General features: G+C 38.0%; 1 protein-coding gene across 1 annotated transcript in view; it reads right to left on the bottom strand.

Annotated features, from left to right (window-relative positions):
- KMT2C (lysine methyltransferase 2C) overlaps nt 1-20,582 on the bottom strand; it is a 270,207-nt gene that overhangs the window by 73,201 nt on the left and 176,424 nt on the right. The window contains exons 27-31 of the mRNA XM_045289870.1: nt 19,032-19,136; nt 17,552-17,689; nt 17,336-17,368; nt 17,115-17,234; nt 553-685 (exon numbers count right to left, since the gene is read on the bottom strand). Coding sequence (XP_045145805.1) covers nt 553-685; nt 17,115-17,234; nt 17,336-17,368; nt 17,552-17,689; nt 19,032-19,136 — 529 coding nt within the window. The remainder of the gene's footprint in view (nt 1-552; nt 686-17,114; nt 17,235-17,335; nt 17,369-17,551; nt 17,690-19,031; nt 19,137-20,582) is intronic.

Here is a 20,582-nt window from a genome sequence, read left to right as displayed (position 1 = left end):
AACGGGACTTTTAAAAAGTGTGAGAAAATAGAAGACAACGAAATTGTCCACAATCTTTTTGAAGCTCTCTCGTAGGCATGCAGAAGCTGCACAATGAATAAAGGTTTAAGGTTTAAGAATTGATGTTATTGAATTATGGTGTTGATCTATTAACTATATACCATGAAATGCCAGAAGAATAAACAACTCTTTCTTGGAAGAGGTATAGCTGAATGCTCCTTACAAACAAGGATGGCCCGCATTGGCCTTATATTCTATGGACTTGTTATCAAGAGAGACCAAACAGTTCTTGGAAAATGACATCATGCTTGATGAAAGCAGAGCACAATTAAAAAAAAAAAGGACAACCCATATATATCAACAACTATTTGGATGGCACAGTCCCCAACAGTATTTTATTCTGTTGTAAAGAGGGTCACTATGAGCTACAACTGACTTCATGGTACCTAACAACAATAATGCGGACAAAAATTTAAACAGACTAACTTATTTAGCAGTACAGTAAAGCTAGCATAATTTAAATTTTTATAGAAGATAAAGGCTTTTAAATACCTGGCATCAGTATAAGGGTGCTGTGCTATAGCAGAGAAAGTTCCCAATGCACTTCCAGGAGGCAATGAATTATGTGGGAGATGAGGACTAGGTCCAATAAGGCCATTCATGAGTGGTATCCGTGAAAAAACATCTTAAGAAAGAAAAACATAATTTGGGTAAAATAGTTACACAATATTCATAAAATCTTGAAACAAGTGGTTTTTATTTGTTTTTAAATATAAACTTGTAACACTACTTAAAATTGAATTAAATTTTAAAACTATACTGTAAAATATTACTTAGAGTGACTTTTGATTGTAAAATGTTGATCTCTATCACTATGTTTGGGGACCCCCGATAACATGGTGATTAAGTGCTCAACTGCTAACCCCACAACCACTGGTTCAAACTCACCATCTACTCCACTGAAGACAGGTGGTAGTCTGCTTCCATAAAATTTACAGCCTTGAAAGCCCCATGGGGACAATCAACTCTGTCTTATAGGGCTGCTATGAGTCATAATTGATTTGATGGCAAAGGGTTTATAGCTGTTTAAGTACTATCATACTGGTGTACTGAAAATAGTGTGTTTTGCAATCCAAAGCAGAAATACAATTACTGAAAATGAAGGTATATTCTGCTATCTGGATTAACTAAAATAATGTATAGATAGCATGTGGCAGAGTGCAGGTTTATAGAAATTACCTGTGGGTCGTGACCCCTTTGGGGGTCGAACGACCCTTTCACAGGGGTCGCCTGATTCATAACAGTATCAAAATTACAGTTACAGATAGCAATGAAAATAATTTTATGGTTGGGGGTCACCACAACATGAGGAACGGTATTAAAGGGTCGCTGCATTAGGAAGGTTGAGAACCACTGACTTAATACATGCAAGTTCTACAAAAAGAATGAATCAGCAAATACTATTAAGTCTTATTAGTGAAATCTTTCCTTTTCATTTAAAATTTTGATCTAAATTTTTTTCTTATATTTTACTATTTGTGTGAATACAAAAAACCAGTTGTGATAAATTAAAATTTTTCTAATACAATTTTATTTAAAAAATTTTAGTGAGGGCTCTTAAAATGCTTATTACAATCCATACATTAATTGTATCATGCACATTTGTACTTGTGGCCATCATTCTTTTTTAGACAGCTACTTTCTATTGAGCCCTTGGTATCAGCTCTTCACCCCGCCTTCCACCCCCACCCTAATGACCCCTTGATAAGATTATAAATTATTATTTTCATGTCTCACACCGACCACTGTCTCCCTTCCTTCATGGTTTCCATTGTTCTTTCCCCTGGAGGGGTGTGTGGTTGTATCGATCATTTTGATGGTTTCCCCTTCTTCCCCCTCCTTCTCTCAGCCCCCTTCGCCCTTTCCATCTAGTATCTCTCTTCCCATTCCTGCGCCTGGGTTGCATGTGTTGTGAGCTCTCTTATCTATGGCTGTGTACATGTTCTGGTCTAGTCCAAAGTGAGAGGCAGTACTGGGTCCTAGTGGTGGGGGTGAGGAAGCCTCATGGAACCAGAGGAACAGTGTGTGTTTCATTGGTGCTTCACTGCACCCTAGTTGACTCATCCCTTCCCTGTGACCCATGTGTGTGTGGGGGATGCTCTTTTGTCTACAGATGGGCTTTGGGTCTCTGCTCTGATCCTCCTCATTCTTAACCATATGGGTTTGTTTTTTTTATTGTTAAGAGTCTTATGATGCTTGTTCCCTGGTCCCAATGACACCTCATGGTCGCACAGGCTGATTTGCTTCTTCCATGTGGGCTTATTGTTTCTTGGCTGGATGGCCGCTTGTTTCACTTCAAGCCTTTAAGACCCCAGACGATGTATCTTTTATTTATTTATTTTTTACATTTATTTATTTATTTTTCTTTTTTAACATTTTATTAGGGGCTCATACAACTGTTATCCCAATCCATACACACATCAATTGTGTAAAGCTCATTTGTACATCGTTTCTCAAAACATTTTCTCTCCATTTAAACCCCCGACATTAGGTCCTCATTTTTCCCCTCCCTCCCCGCTCCCCACTCCCGCATGAGCCCTTGATAGTTTATAAATGGGTATTTTGTCATATGTTGCCCTGTCCGACGTCTCCCTTCATCCACTTTTCTGTTGTCTGTCCCCCAGGGAGGAGGTCACACACAGTTCCATGTAATCGGTTCCCTCTTTCCTACCCATTCTCCCTTTACCCTCCCTGTTTTGCCACTCACACCACTGGTCCTATAGGGCTCATCCGTCCTGGATTCCCTGTATTTTCAGTTCCTATCTGTACCAGTGTACCTCCTCTGGTCTAGCCAGTCTTGCAAGATCGAATTCGAGTCATGGTAGTGGGAGCGGGGAGGAAACCTTTAGGAACTAGAGGAAGATTGTATTTCTCATCATTGTTACATCGCACCCTGACTGGCTCATCTCCTCCCCGAGACCCCTCTGCAAGGGGATCTCCAGTGGCCTACTAATGGACTTTAGATCTCCATTCCGCACTCCCCCCATCATTCACTGTGGTAAGATTTTTTGTTCTGATGATGCCTTACACCTGATCCCTTCGACACCTCGTGGTTGCATAGGCTGGTGTGCTTCTTCCATGTGGGCTTTGTTGCTTCTGAGCTAGATGGCCACTTGATTACCTTCAAGCCTTTAAGACCCCAGACGCTATACTTTTTGATAGCCGGGCACCACGATGTATCTTTTAATAGGCAGGCACCATCTACCTTCTTCACCACATTTGCTTATGGACCCATTTTGTCTTCAGTGATTGTGTTGGGAGGGTGAGCATCTCAGATTGCCAGTTTTTTAGTACGTGTTCTTTTGTTGAGGGAGGGTATGAGCAGAGGCCCAAAGTCTGTCCACTCCCTCAGTGTATTGCCATATATGTATATAGGCCAATACCTCTATTTTGATGGATTAATGCTAATATAGTTTTAAACCAGCAACATTTCAACCATTATTAACAATTACATAATGATTATTAAAAATATATCCTTTTTGATTTTAGCTTTTTGGATGCAATGAGGTTTTTTTTGTAGGTGGCCTTTCCAGTCTTGAATTTATAATTCTTTCAAGACAATTGGTTGGCCAGCAGCCTGCTATGTGATTAGTCTATTTTACGTACCTTGCAGGGATCATTATTTGCATGCTAATTACGTGATCATGGCATAAAAGGGCCAATCCTCACAGAAGGTGAGGGAACCTAGTTACCATTAAAGAAGAACCTGGAAGAAGATGTCTTTTGGATGTTCCTGTCTTGAGAACCTCCTACAACTAAAAGATAAAACTTTTAACATGAGAAATGGCCAGAGATGGTACAAGACAGGCACAGTAGCACAAGGTACAGCAACGGGGAGAGAACAGTGCAACCTGGATGAAATGGGCTTCCCACATCATGAAGCTATGCAGCTGCTGGACTGTAAGGGGAGACAGCCAAGTACCTTGCTGGTAGAGTGTCTCTTGGATGATGGAGCAAAAGGAGCTGCAATGCTTGTCTGCCTGCGGGCAGCAGAGAAGATGAAGAGTTCTCTTGGCTGGAAACTGACCTGATTGACATACTGTATTCCTATCGCCAGAGTTGTAGCTTGTTACTTCCAAACCGAACCTGATCCCAAGTTGTATCATTACTGCCCTATTAAGCCAGATAATTGTAAGTACGGTCTTTGAGTTGTATGTGTTCACTGCAACTAACTATTGAACCAAGCAGAGAAATATGCATTGTGGGGAGGAGAGCTGGTGCAAGAAATGGTGGCATATATGGCCTTCACTTCATAGGAACCAGCTTTGTGCTGGTCTTGATTCTCATCTCTCTCATGAATGTAGAGGGCTTCTCGTGTGTACTAAATTATAATTTATTTTTCATTACTTAGTGTCAGTCTTGAAATACATTTTAAGTTTATTCCAGCTTATTTTCATGTTTCAAGAACATCAGGTAAACAATAAAGCTACCTGCTTCCAAATAACTCTTCCAAACCTATAGTTTTAATCCTAATTTTGATCTTCCACTTGTCTCTATTTGGAAACAAGTCAACTATTTGATCAGTTTTCCAGCATACTTTTCTTTGTGTACTCTCAAAAAGCCCTCCCAATAGGATGATTTATAAAGATATATTCTAAAGTGAAAAAAAACATGACTTCTGTTATAACACTAATGACAATACTATGACAGAGTTCCACCCCACATTACCAGTTAAGTTGATCAACAAACATGTTTTAGAGCTGGATAATATTTGGGATATATGGGATAAGGGCTGTGGGAACTGTTAACTTGATCAGTTTGCCAGGCCATGAGATAGAGAACATTACAACTCTAAGGTAAGCAGGGGCATAATTAGCACCAGTGTTGATGTGAGGAAAGCAAGGCTAATCAACAGTAAGTTTCCAAGATTTTGTCTCTAGAGCTAAGAGTGCTACCTGATTTGGGGGAGTTAGCCTATAAAATGACAAAGCTGGGCAATGGAATCTTAGGGTAATCAAGTTTATTCCAAAGATTAAGGTAGAAAACTGTATCAATCTTTCAATTTCAGTGAAAAGTAGGCTCAATGAAAGAATCTGAAATTTTACTGAAAAACATATACAGTAGCTGGATGTGTCAGCTATCAAACAATGGGGAATTAAAAGCATAAAATTGGTAAATAGTAAAATTCTCTATATTTGCAGATGATAAGATTCTATATGTTAAAAACCCCGAAGATTCAACAAGTTGTTGAAATTGAAAGATTCAGCAATGTGGCAGGGTACTTGATTAACATATAAAAATGTGTCAGATTCTTGTATACTAATAACAAAGAGAGGTTAGAAAAAGAAAGTAAGAAAATAATCCCATTTATAAAACCAAACTTACTGCCATGGAGTCATTACTAACTCATCGATCCCAGTGGGTTCCTGAGACAGTAATTGTTAATGGGAAGAGAAAGCCTCTTCTTTCTCCTACAGAGCTGCTAAGTGGTTTGAAACTGCCCACCACGCTGATCGCAGTACACTATGTAACCACAACACCACCAAGGCTGCTTTTACAACAGCAAACCCCTAAAGGAAATACTTCGGAATAATCCTAACCAAAGAAACAAAAGACTTATACAAAGAAAACTTTGAAATATTACTATAAGAAACCAAAAGAATTCTACAAAAGTGGAAGAATATACTATGTTCATGAGTAGGACTACTCAACTTACTGCCAACGAGTGGATTCTGCTTCACTGCAACCCTTTAAGACAGGGTAGAACTGTCCCTGAGGCTGCAGTTTTTTATGGGAGTAGAAAGCCTGAGCTTTCTCCTTAGGAGAGGCCAGTGGTTTCAAACTGCTGACCTTCTGGATAGCAGCCCAAAGTAATACTACTCAAAGTATAAATAAAATGCAATCCCAATCCAGATGTCAACATCATTCTTTAAAGAGATGGAAAAATTTATCACTAATTTTATATGGGAAAGAAAGCGATCCAAGATAAACAAAAGCATGACTAAAGAACAAAAAACGGAAGAGCTCTCACCTTCTGTTCTCCAAGACTACTAGACAGTCACAGAAGTCAAAACAATCTGGCATGGGTACACTGATAGACACACAGGCCAAAAGAACAGAACTGCGAACCCAGAAGTAAATATACCCATTTATAGACAATTGATTTTTGAAAAAGGACCAAAACACCTTAAAAGGGAAAGAGACAGTCTCTTTAACAAATGGTGTTGGTCAAACTGGGTCTCCAACTGCAGAAGAATAAACATGATCCATACTTCACTCCGTATACAAAAAAGATGGATCAAAGGCTTACATAGAAAGAGAATCCACACACTGGGAAAAAGCTTTTGGCAATGGCATACTGGAGAAGGCACTAATCTATAAAATCTATAGAAAGCAGCAACAGCTCAACAAGAAAAAGATGAACAATCCAATCAGGAAATGAGCAGAGGACTTGAATGACAAGTTCATCAAACACAACATTCAGGCAGCTAACAAACCTATGTAGAAATATTTGCAATACTTAGCCATTCAAGATACAAATGAAAACAATGAGATCTCAGCACTGACAGCAGAGTGAAAGTCAACAACAACAAAGAAAACAAAACAAATGCTGGCGAGGGTGCAGAGAGACTGGAACAACTGTTACGTGCTGCTGATTGGACTGTAAAATGATATAACCACTATGGGAAGTGGTGTAGTGCTTCCTCAAAAATTTGAGGACACCAATACCGTATGACTCAACAACCCTTCTACTTGGTATATATCGTAAATAAATAAGAGCCATAACAAACAGTTATAATGCACATACATGTTCATTACCGTATTATTCAAGTAACAAGATGGAAGTAATCTAAATGCTCATTGGTGGACAAAGGATAAATAAACTTTGGTACACACATAATGGACTACGTAACATGAAAGAACAACAATGAATTTATAAAACATTTTATGACAAAGAATGAGGACAACATATGTACAAACATGCCTGATGCAATCGATGTATGGATTAAACAAGAGTTGTAAGAGTCCTCAATAAAATGATCTATTAATAAAAAAAACCTTTATGACAGATGAAACTGAGAGACATCATGCCAAGTGAAATTGGTCGAACACTAATTGTATGACACAAGCATTGTATGAGACCACAATTAATTAAAAAAACCAGCATTTTCATACTAAAAGACACAGGCTTCAGGAAAAGAGAACCACAGGCTCCAGGGTAGGCCGGTGTTACTCGGGTGAAGACAAGGACAAGATACAAGATGGAAACAGAGACAATGGGAAGTGATGAATTGTTGAATGTAAAACTGACAATCTGCTATGGCAAACCTTCACCTAGTTCACAAAAAGTTGTTTTTAAGTGTTAATCCATTCCTTTATATGGCTTTTGTCTTGTTTCTTTGGAAAATAACTTAGGAGATTATTCCATCCCCGCCCAAGTCCTTTGCCATAGTTCTTTGGAGAAACAACTTGGGGACCTCACAGGGCATGTTCTACACTACAGGGGCTGTTATTTTTGAGCAGGGAAGAGCCAAGCTTTATACTTTTCTGTAAAACATTGGTGATTGAATTTCAAGATTGAGGAATGGTTGAACTCTGGTCTAATAAAGGAGATTCCATATTGTAACTAATTTAGAGTGGGTTATCTAAAAGACTGAAATACAGAGCTTGCCTTTCAATGCCACCTACTTGACAGAAATCAGGAGGGCAGTGTGTCCTCCAAGAAATAGAAGCCGTGTGCTTAAAACCTTCCCAGACCTAAAGAAACAAAAAACCAGAACTGTAGCTGTGAGAGCTTTCAGATAAAAGCTGGACCAGGAGGCAGAAAAAGCTGCAGGTGGGAGAGTTGTTGGCTATAGGTTATGCTGGTTAGCAGCTGAGAAACCAATGGCAAATGGCTGGCGAAATGGTGGTCATAAAGACCCATTGCTAAAATAGCAGCATCCAAAAGAGCTAAGAGCTGCTACCTTGGCAATCATTTGGGCCAGTTAATGGTTGACAGGCCAATGGAAGGTAGTCTGAGTGCAGGTAAAGTGCTGAAAGAATAGAGCAGGCGTTGAGAGAGCCGAGCAACCTGCTATAGTAACTATGAACTCAGCTAGGTAGCAGCAGAGAGCCCGATGTCAGAGACGTCTGTCCAGCAGAGGAGAATGGTGGCACCACCCAGCAGCAAAGGCAGACGCCCAGTCAAGCTGAACTTGATTGTGGCAGAGGGCACTGACACCAGCTGAGAAGGGACTGAGAGCTGTTCCAGCAGGGTGATTGTCAGCATCACGCACCTTTTTGCTCTATCTTGGTTGGAAGTTGTCCTCCAGTGAAGGAGGGAGGGATGTACTCAACACTTCACGGACTGTCCCAGACCTTGCTTTTGTACTTCCTGATATTGTCCTATAAATTCCAAGTGGATTCTGAACCCGAGTTTTAGCTTAACTTTTTATGCTAATCCTAATTTTTATCTCTCATGAATTTAGACAATTCATTGGGTTACAAGATCTTTTGTGTCATGAAATCTTGCTAAAAACATAAGGGAGAAATTAAAGCAAGCAGCAATAAAGAATTAATTTTATCTAAACGTAAACCACTTGTTTTTAGTCTACTAAAAACCAAGGGACACTTAGTGGCTAAGTTGGTAGAAACTCAAATATTTCAATTATGTACATTAAGAAATTTTCCATATTTGGATAAGATAATTAAATAATCATGAAGCAATGACAATAGGATAACCAGAAGCGATTCTATGCTCATTCCAATAGTCAAAACTATATGCCATATTAGACTCCAAATCCTTTCTGTAGGAAACTGCCTTACCTGCAACAATGAATGACACACAATTTCCGATCTCCTTCTATACATTTTAATTTGAGGCCATTAGATTTCAGCAGACTCTGTAGAATAGCAGTTCTCAACCTGTGGGTGGCGACCCCTTTGGGGGTCAGCAACCCTTTTATAGTGGTCGCCGATTCTTAACAGTAGCAAAATTACAGTAATGAAGTAGCAACGAAAATAAGTTTATGGATGGGAGGGTCACCACAAATGAGGAAATGTATTAAAGGGTTGCAGCATTAAGAAGGATGAGAATCACTGCTCTAGAAAGGAACTAAAGCTTATTTATCTTGCAGCTAGTTACAGGTAGTTGAGAAAAACTGATCATACAAAATAATCAAATTTCCTCAAATATTAGGAATTTTAATAGACAACAGAAGAGAAACTGATTTGCTTTGGGAAGACATTTATTGAGCAGATATGATGTATCAGAGTATACAATAATGAACAAGACAGAGGTGGCACTATTATTCAAAAAACTTACAATTTAACAGGAAGACCATAATGAAGAAAACAGGTAATATTTGTGCCACATGCTACAAACAAAATGCATAGAGTGGGTGTGGTGATTGATGAATCTGAAGCAATGACATTGAAATTGAGACCAGATCAATGATCAACGAATAGTCTTCAAATAGGAGAAATTAGTATGTGGGAAGGACAAGAGAAAGTGAGCTGAAACTATAGTTTATAAGGATAGAAGGATAAAGGGCAGGCACTGTTATAACCTCCCTTACTCTCAGTTAATAAATCAATTCGGATTCGTAGCAACCCTATAGGACAAAATAGAATTGTCCCTGCTGGTTTCTGAGATTACAAATTGTTCCAGCAGCAGAAAGTCTCATCTTTCTTCCGTGGAGAAGCTGGTGGTTTCAAACTGCAGACCCTGTGGTTAGCAGCCCAATGCACAGCCTATCATACCAACAAGGCTCCTTTAAATTCTCCCAACTGCTAATAAATCAGCAATAGAATTTTAGTCCTGGAGGTAGATATATGACTGATAATTCAGGAGTTACTATGTTTTTATGATCATAAAAGATTATTATATATTTGATTACTAATAAAACCAAACTCACTGCCAACAAGTTGACTCCGACTCAGAGCAACTCTACAGTGACCTTACAGGACAGAACAGAACTGCTCTGTGGGTTTCTGAAACTGTCAATGTGTAAGGAACTAAAAAGCCTCATCTTTCTTCCCTGGGATGAATGATGAATTAAATTAGCTAGTTTTATATACACATACAAGTTTATGGCTTCAACAAATTTAAGGAAAAAGAGAACTCAAAGATAAGCAAATTTCTGATAACTTTTTGTTCCTACATACATCAAACCACACCGAACCAGTTGTTGAGTCTATTGTAACCCCTAGCCATCCCATGTGTGTCAGGGTAGAATTATGCTTCATAAGGTTTTCTTTCTTTTTTGTTTAAAAAAATTGTTAGTATGCACAGTAGACCATAGATCAATTTAACAATTTCTACATGTACAATTCAGTGATAATGATTACATTATTAGAGTTGTGTAACTATTCTCATCCTTTTCTGATATTCTTCCTCCATTAATAAACTCAAATCAAACATAAACCCATTATTATCCAGTGAATTCTGAATCATAGCAACCTTGTAAAAGGTTTCCAAGGCTATAAATCTTTACGTGAGTAGAGATTTTATTCCATTAGAGAAATTGCTAGATGTGATATGCTGACCTTCTGGCTAGCAGCCCAACGAAAACCAACTACATCACCAACATCCATTAACGTAAACTCAAGGCTCCTAAATCCTCTGATTTTTCAAGTTGCTGTTGTCTATTTAATCTCATAGATAGATCTTAATAAAGCACAATGCATGAGGCAATTTTTAAAATAAAAAGTTAAACTATTGATTGGTTTTAAGAACGACTTCAGAAAATACTTTTGGTTTAGCATTACGTGTTAAAGATGACTTCAGTATTAGCTCTAGGAGCTCATCCAGCCTCCATGGTTCTTAAAGTCTAGAATCTAACAGAGTTTGAAATTCTGTACCTTCCCCCTTTTGATCATAATTTTTCTTTAAGATCTTTTATTATTAAGGTCGTCATTGGTACCAGGCACCAAGCAGTTCTTCTGGACTTGTAGCAAAGGAGCAACGTTTTTGTTTTTGTTTTTTCTTTAAAAAAATCATTTTATTGGGAGCTCATACCGCTCTGATCACAAGCCATCCAGCCATCCATTGTGTCAAGCACATTTGTACATTTGTTGCCATCATCATTTTCAAACCATTTTCTTTCTACTTGAGCCCTTGGCATCAGCTCCTCATCCCTCCCCCCTCCCTCCCCCACAGAAGATCATTCTTTTTTTTTTTTCTTCCAGTATTATAGAAAGCAAGATTTATTTATTTTTATTATTTTTATTTTTATTTTTTAACATTTTATTAGGGGCTCATACAACCGCTATCCCAATCCATACACACATCAATTGTGTAAAATGCATTTGTACATCGTTTCTCAAAACATTTTCTCTCCACTTAAACCCCCGACATTAGGTCCTCATTTTTCCCCCCCTCCCTGCTCCCCCCTCCCTCATGAGCCCTTGATAGTTTATAAATGGGTATTTTGTCATATCTTGCCCTGTCCGACGTCTCCCTTCCCCCACTTTTCGGTTGTCTGTCCCCCAGGGAGGAGGCCACACACAGTTCCATGTAATCGGTTCCCTCTTTCCTACCCATTCTCCCTTTACCCTCCCTGTTTTGCCACTCACACCACTAGTCCTATAGGGCTCATCCGTCCTGGATTCCCTGTATTTTCAGTTCCTATCTGTACCAGTGTACCTCCTCTGGTCTAGCCAGTCTTGCAAGATCGAATTCGAGTCATGGTAGTGGGAACGGGGAGGAAACATTTAGGAACTAGAGGAAAGTTGTATTTCTCATCATTGTTACATCATACCCTGACTGGCTCATCTCCTCCCCGAGACCCCTCTGCAAGGGGATCTCCAGTGGCCTACTAATGGGCTTTGGATCTCCACTCCGCACTCCCCCCATCATTCACTATGGTAAGATTTTTTGTTCTGATGATGCCTTACACCTGATCCCTTAGACACCTCGTGGTTGCATAGGCTGGTGTGCTTCTTCCATGTAGGCTTTGTTGCTTCTGAGCTTGATGGCTGCTTGATTACCTTCAAGCCTTTAAGACCCCAGATGCTATACTTTTTGATAGCCGGGCACCATCAGCTTTCTTCGCCACATTTGCTTATGCACCCATTTGTCTTCAGTGATCCGTTCGACACCTCGTGGAGCAACGTTTTTCATGCCACAAATTCAACTGCCCCTTCTTTATCATGCTTTTCTTCTTCCTCTGTTGCTTCATGTGAATAGAGACCAATTGTTGTACCTTGAATGGTTACTTGCAAGCTTATAAGACCATAGGCATTATGCAACCAACTAGAAGGTGGAAAAGAAGCCCTGCACATGGTTAAGCCAATTAACTGGGCTGTCCCATGAAATCATGACCCCAAATCTCCAGACCATAGTATGAATATTTGGTGCTACATACGCAGTCTAAGCAGATAGTCCTCCCTCTCCATTGTTGTAAGGAAACCATATAATATTTGTGAATTAAATTTTTTATAGTACTTAATATCAATTGTCTATAGGCAAACTTATCAAGTTGCTAAGTCAGAATTGACACAAAAGCAACTGGGTTGGAAGCTATTTTGAGAAAATAACTTATTTTGAGGAATTATGATGAGAAAATAACTTCCTCGTAGGATTTCCAAGGCCGAATGATTCTTTATGGCAGCAGACGGTACATCTTTCTATGTGGAAATGGCTAGAGGGTTTGAACTGCTGACCTTTTGGTTAGCAGGCAAGTATTGCTCCCACCAGGGCTCGATATCAGCCGTACAGTCCTCTCCTAATCAATCCAAAATTTCCAACACTGTAATCAGACACAGTATACCATAAACAGTAACTCATCATTTTCTTTCCTGCTACAGCACTTCAGATAACTGTTAATAAACTTTGGTCTCTATTGCAAGCATAAAATAATCAGGGTGAAGGAAGATACTGTGAGGAGCAAAGGAAGATACTAAGAAAAGCACCAAGTTGAAGTGAACAAAGGTAAATACAACTGTATACAATATGATACCCTGCGATAATAGTAATTATCAAATAAATCTCAAATCTCAATACTTAACAACCAAACTTCAAATTACTAGGCAACTCAATGATCTGAGGAATTAGAGGAACAAATTCTAAGCCAACCGAAAGAAAGGAAGTAAGAAGTCAGAAACAAATTAAATATAACATAGAAAGACAAAACTGCCATCAAAACCAGAATTTTTATTTTGCTGCAATAGCGACAATCCTGCAATAACTGTAATAACAATAATCTACAAATGAATATACGTAAATACTGAAGCTGAATAGGAGTGGAAAGGTAAAGGGGCCTATACACATGAATACATATAGGCTTGAAAGGATATTTCTCCATATGTATTTACATGTGCTAAGAGGTCCTGGTGGAAATTATTACACTTTGGATTGCTAATCACAGGTCAGCAGTTTGAAACCCTTTCTATTCCCATAAAGAGTTGTTGTCTCGGGAACCCACAGGGGTGGTTCTACTCTATCCCATTACAAGGCTTAGTCCGAATTGACTTGATGGCAGTGAGGATTTTTTTCTTTTTCTACATTTTTTAAGATGTCCTGCTGGTACTGTTGGCTAAGTGTTGAACTTCTAGCCACAGGCTGTGGTTCAAATCTACCCCCAGCTCCAAGGAACAAAGATAAAGGCTATCTACTCCCATACTCTTAAAGCCTCAGGGTCACTATAAATTGGAATCAACCCAATGGCAGTACTGCAAATTTAACCATGAATATAGGAGAAAAGTAGGGGTAAAGTCATGAAAACCAAACACTGAATTAGTCTATGGGTTTGGGGACTCAGAGTCCCCAAACCCATAGTATCAAGAGGGCATGAAGATCAACTGCTAACATAGTCCACAGAAGACAATGTTCTATGCCCTACTTTGCTGAGTAGTGACTAGGTTTTTAAAGGCTGTGAGCAACCAACTAAGGGTCAATCATTAGTCTCTTATCTTTAAATAGAATTGGTCTCAATTCTGCTCTAAATGTTGGTAGAATTCCATAATGAAGGCGTTTTGTCTAGGACTATCTCTATTAGGAGGTTTTTAAAATCACTATTTCAATCTCTTCACTTGCTATGGGTTTGTTGAGACTTTCCCTTTTAAGTCTGGGTAGGTTGTGTACGTCTAAGAATTTGATCATCTCTCTGGTTTGTTGCCAGTTGTTCATAATATTGTTATAATTCTGTTTCAATTAGGTCAGTTGTAATTTACACACACACACACACACACACACACACACACACTACTTCTTCATATATTTTCTTCTCTGTCCGTCTAAGTAAGGGTTTACCTATTTTTCCAGACAACCATAGCTTCTGGCTTTGTTGACTCTGTTTTCTATTTAAATTGTTTCTGTTCTTTCTTTTGGTAGGTTTTAGATTAGTTTGTTCTTCCATCTTTAATTCCTGTCGATGTATTCATTCTTCTTTTATCCATGTAGTGGTGGTGGTGTTGGGTGCCAATGTGTCGGTTCTGACTCATAGTGACTATACACAAAAGGACGAAACTGTCCGGTCCTGTGCCATCTTCACAATTGTTCTTATGTTTGAGCCCATTGTTGTAGCCAATGTCAATCCATCTTGTCCAGGGCCTTCCTCTTTTTTGCTGCTGCTTTATCTACCAAACATGATGTCCTTCTCTAGGGTTTGGACTCTCCTGACAACATGGCTAAAGTAAGTGAGGCAAAGTCTCTCCATCTTTGCCTTTAAGTGCTGTACTTCTTCTAAGACAGATTTGTTTGTTCTTTTGGCAGTCTCTGCAACATTCATTAGGATTCTCCTCCATTCTCCTTTCATTTTTTGTATGATTTTTAAGGTATTTTCTTTTTGTGACCATAGGTATTACCATATATACTCGAGTATAAGCCGACCTGAATATCAGCTGAGGCACCTAATTTTACCAAACTGCATAAAAAATGTGCTGAAAAACTAGGCTTATACACCAAGTATATACGGTACATTTAACAACTTCCCACATGGAAGTAGCACACCAGCCTGTGTGATCACCAGGTGTTGCTGGGAGAAGGTATCAGGCATAATAAGACTCAAACAATCATATTGACACGAATGAGGCGGGTAGGAGTGGTGACCCAAAGCTCATCTGTAAACAATTGGACAGCCCCCCACAAAAGGTTCAAAAGGAAGGGATGAGCCAGCCAGGGTAAAGTATAGCACCAACAAAAAACAACATTCCTCTAGTTCAGTGGTTCTCAACCTTCCTAATGCCGTTACCCTTTAATATAGTTCCTCATGTTGTGGTGACCCCCAACCATAAAATTATTTTTGTTGCTATTTCTTAACTGTAATTTGGCTACTGTTATGAATCGGACGGCCCTGTGAAAGGGTCATTTGACCCCCAAGGGGGTCATGACCCACACGTTGAGAACCGCTGCTCTAGTTCTTTAATGCTTCCTCCCCATCCCCTCACCCACTCTCATGATCCCAGTCCTACCATATAAATCCAGCTGGACCAGAGCGTGTACCCAGGTACATGTTAAGAGCTCTGGACACATGGAATCCAGGACAGATAACCCCCTCAGGTACAATAATGGGAACAGCGATACCATGAGAGTTGGGGGAAGATGGGGGAACTGATCGCAATGACCGACTTATTTCCGCCCCCCCCACCCTCTCACTAGGAAGATGAACAACAAAAATGTGGGTGAAGGGAGACAGTGGGAGGTATAAGAAAATAATAATTGATAATTTACCAGGGGTCCATGAGGGTGAGAGTAGAGTGGAGGGAGGGGAAAAAGAGGAGTTGATACCAAGGGCTCAAGCAGAAAAAAAATGTCTTGAAAAGAATGATGGCAACATATGTACAAATGTGTTTGATACAACTGATGTATGGATTGTTACAAGAGCTGTAAGAATGCCCAATAAAATGATTTCTCAATAACAAATAAATAAAGGAAGTACCTTAAGGGACATTAACTCGAAAATAATAATTTATAATTTATCAAGGATGGGAGAGTGGGAAAAAAGAACTGATACCATGGGCTCAAGTAGAAAGGAAATGCTTTGAAAATGATGGCACCATATGTACAAATGTGTTTGACACATGGATGTATGTATAGATTGTGATGAGCCCCCCAATAAAATGATTAATGGAAACCCCCCAAGAAATTTGTGATTTTTCTTTTAATTTCTTTGTTGATCTACTGGAAGTTTAGTAGTATATTGTTCAATTTCCATATTATGTATATTCCAGGTACTTTTTATTTTTTTATTTTTAGTTTTACTCTATTATGGCAGAAAAATACTTGATATGATTTCAAACACTTACAATGTATCAAGACTTTCTTGTGACTTCACAGGTGGTTTATTGTGGAGAATGATCCACATGGACTGGAGTAGAATGTGTACTGTGCTATTACTGTTGGCTCAAGTGTACTATACTAGTTGGTTTGCAATGTCATTCCCCCACCCCTACCCCATTTCCAACTGTTTCTTTGGGTCTAAGGTGTGTCTCTTGTATAAAACACAGAGTTGGACATTTTGGTCTTTTATAATCTATTCTGCAATTCTGCTTTATGGTTGACACATTTAGTCCACCTACATACGCAGTAATTATTTATAACAAACAAGTTACTTCTGTTATTTCTTTTTCTGTCCTTTACTACTGATTGCACTGTTTATTGTTATTCACTGATCTGGTTCCATTATCCTTCCCAATTCTGTATGATTTTTTAGGCATTTTCTTTTTGGTTACCATAGAGATTACATTTAACAGCTTATAGTTATAACTACTATTTTCAGGAAAAAGTTTGCTAAGGTTTCTTTTTAGGGGTGGGGGAAAGAGGCATTTCTGGGTGGATTAAACTGTCAACTTTTCAATTAAGAGTCAAGTACTTATCAATTTTAAACACCTAAGACATGCACAGAATGCTATAGTTAGTTGCTATGAAGTCAGTTTTGATTCCCGGTGATCATGTATGCAGAACAGAACTGCTCTATAGGGGTTTCAAGGCTGTGATCTTTGTGAAGTATGCCTAGATCACCAAGAATATCTTCTGAGGAGCCTTTGGGTGGGTTTGCATCAACTCTGTGGCTAGTAGTCAATCAAGTACTTACCGGTTTGTGCCATCCAGTGACTCCTGCACATATGAAATTAAATATATATGAAAATATGTAGAGTAATACTTGTAAAACATTTTCTAGCTAACATACCTTGATTATGCATTGGCAACAGCTGTGATGGGGGTGGAGGCTGTGGTAATGGAGTTTGCTGAGTGGTTGCAGGGCTAAGTACAGCAGTAAACAAGTCTTCCACATCCTTTCCTCCAAGTTCTATGAGACAAAATAACAATATTAAGAAGACTGAGAGGCTAGGAAGGCCACAGTATAGAGAATGCTGTTTTCATTTACTAAAAAATTCAGAATGAACATACCTGGAATTTTATATAACTTCCCAAGAATTGCTCCTAGGGTAAAATAAACAGAAATATTAACAACTACCACTTAAACAATATATACATAAAACAGCAATTAATTAATATAGAAATTATAAGAAAATGTGATAAATTATAAACGAGCATGCAGAAATCTTTGAAAATCATATTTACTCATGTGTTTTAGAAAGCCTAGATGTAGGGCAAATATTTTACCATCTGTGACCATTTTGTCTAGTTCAGGACTGAGGATTCCATCTAGCTGCTCTTCACTTAATGCTCGTGAACTCTGATTGACACTTGGCTGAGGCAGAGAGGAAGGGTCATCAGCGACTTGACCAATATCTATTCCAGCTAAAGGAATGAGACAGATTAAAAAGTGGACTAAGAATACTCAAGCCAAAATAAAAAACTGTTTATCATAATTAATTAACATAAAATATAGTTTAAAAGAGCAATGCAAAGTCTACACTTCTGAATTAATCAGGATTATTATAACAGGTTGGATAGCTAATTAGTAATAGTTTGGTACAATATATTTGTAAACATAGCGCTAAATAAAATTATGCTTTAATCAAAGTAAATATATTTCCCGAGTAACATAAAACATCTAACTCTAAATTTCCACAAAAGATATGCACTATTTATTATATTGAGATATGAATTGTTAAGTCAAAATGGAAATGTTTGCTTCAACTTGGAAAACAGTGTATTAAATGTACATATTGCTCAACTATCACATGCAATATGTGATCAAGAGAGATGTTTCACATAAATTAATGAGAATCTCTAAAACTCTGTACTATTTAATAAGCATTGTCCTTTGTGAGTAACTTCAAGCAAGATTATATTTGTAAAATATTCTATAGTTACAAAACAAAATCTAGATTATATAATACAAGGTAATTTATCCCATATAAATTAGTATTTTAGGCAAGAGTCACATGTAAAAGTGGCTAATTGTCCACTTTTACCCTATACTTTGTAAATATAATTATATATTAAAAAGATAAATTCCAGTCTGCTATTATTTGATTTCATATTAGGAACAAACACTATATTCCATTTGGGTAATGTTATTAATAACATATTAGCAATAATAGAACCATTCATTGAAAATAAACTATGGAAAGTCATCCAAAGCACAGTACAGCTTGTACTATGCTTTAGTCCCACACAAAACGGGAAAAGTATGGATTAGTGACCAAGTAGCACTACTAACATATATGCATGCACCTACAGACTGACTGAGCTGAAATCACAACAGAAAAGAAGACTACTTCTAGTCAGCGGCCATCCACTGCTCAGCTTCTTACCAAATGGAAATGGTGAGCTCTCAACCTGGAAAGTGCATAAATCAAGACCTACAAGACCCAAACCAAATAAAATGGATGATTACCACAGGCGCAGGAAGTGAGGGAAATGCAAACAAAAGAAGAATCAAGATACAGCAAGAATATAAGGCAATAAGCCTTAATTATGATGCAATCTGAAAGACAACAGAAAGAACCTAACTTGCTATTTACCCTTCTAAAGCAGGAAAGTCAAGGCAGATCAAATAAAATGTTGAGGAATTTTCTGACAAAGCCAGAAAAAAACTTCAGTCACTGGGAAAAAGACAAAATACTAAATTTGTTCCACACACCTCTCATTCACATCATAAAAAATAAATCAAACACATAGTATTTATACATACCTGAATGATCAACTGATTTTGCTAGGTCATCTGAAATTATTCCAAGGATGTCATCATCTGTGTTTAATACTTCTGAAAGATCAGCTAATGGGTCATCGGCTGTGCCTATATATAGTAAGTATGTATTTTTAATTGTAATATTTTCTTAAGACATTGAGTTCTGAAAGACTTGTACTCAATTGGTTACTAAATGCCATAGTACAACAGATACTGAGGTGATAGAATCCTAAAAACTTAAGATTATTAATCAGGTATTTTCGTGCAACAAAGGCACTCTGGTGTTTTGAAAACATAAATTTATTAAAAATTAAGATTAGTTGAAAAAAAATTAAGATGAGCTGTTTTGTGGATAAGGCACACTGACAAAATTTTAAGTAAAGACTTGTAAGCAAACAAGTGAGACAGTATACTGTTAAGAAACAAAGCACAAAAGTAATTATTAACAAAGAATTAAAAAAGTAATTCTAAAAAAGACAATACCCACAGTAGAATACTAGAAGGTAAATAAGAGCCAACAGATTCATTATTTAGAAATGCATTATATAAAACTTAACACCTTATCAGCTGATCTCGCTTTAGATCCATTTTAAATGTTCTACTTTTTACCATTTTCTACTTTCTTTTCAATTGAGGTTTTTCTCTTTTTTACTTTGTTATTGTTGTTAGATTTTTGTTTGGTTTGGTTTTGAGGTATGTTGTTCTGTATATAAAATCCAGGATAGGTAAATGTATGGAGATAGTATCTAGATTAATGATTTCTTGGGGCTAGCAGGAGAGGCTGGGAAAAATGAAGAGTTAATACCAGTACAAGAAAGAAGAAACTGTTCTAAAATCGATGTCATAATGAATGTACAACTCTTCTTGACAGGATTGAACTTAAAATGGTTTAAAAAAAAACAATGAGCTGTACAGTAGAAACCAGGCTCCATCACTCAGATGCCAAATCCTCGCAATGCTCTTCTTACTAAATACTCATTTAGTATTTATTTCAAAATTTTGAGCATTCTTAGATCTCTAAAGTTATGTGTTAGGTACTGTTTTCAGCCACTGGGAGCACAAAATTAACTAAAAGTACTTGCTCTCACCAAACTTACTTTCCCAGAGGAAGTTAGGCAAATAGTAAATGACATCAGTTTACACCAAAAACCAAACCCAACTCACTGCCATCGAGTCATTTCCGATTCATAGCGATCCAACAGGACAGAGTAGATAGAACTGCCCCTATGGGTTTCTGAGGCTGTAAATCTTTATGGGAATAGACAGTCAAATTTTTCTGCCACGGAATGGCTGAGTGAGTTCAACTGATGACTTTATGGTTAGCAGTCTTAGCCACTACACGTCATTTGGATACCATGATAAGGAAAAGGATGAAGTTATGTGGATGCTATAGTCTAGATAAGGTGATTAGGAAAGACACTTTTAAGGATATGCATGAACACAAACAGTATAAGGAAGATACAGAGAGATGGAAATAACATTCCAAGAAAAAGGAATAGCAGAAGTACCTGGGGCAAGAAGGGTTTTGCCAACACATGAGGCCAGTATAGTTGT

The sequence above is a fragment of the Echinops telfairi genome, unplaced genomic scaffold (assembly GCF_000313985.2).
Source record: "Echinops telfairi isolate 266 unplaced genomic scaffold, ASM31398v2 ScPeMD7_31;HRSCAF=116, whole genome shotgun sequence".
In the NCBI taxonomy this organism is placed as follows: domain Eukaryota; kingdom Metazoa; phylum Chordata; class Mammalia; order Afrosoricida; family Tenrecidae; genus Echinops; species Echinops telfairi.
The sequence above is the reverse complement of the archived record's forward strand: the minus strand, read 5'-3'. Positions and strand labels throughout refer to the sequence as shown.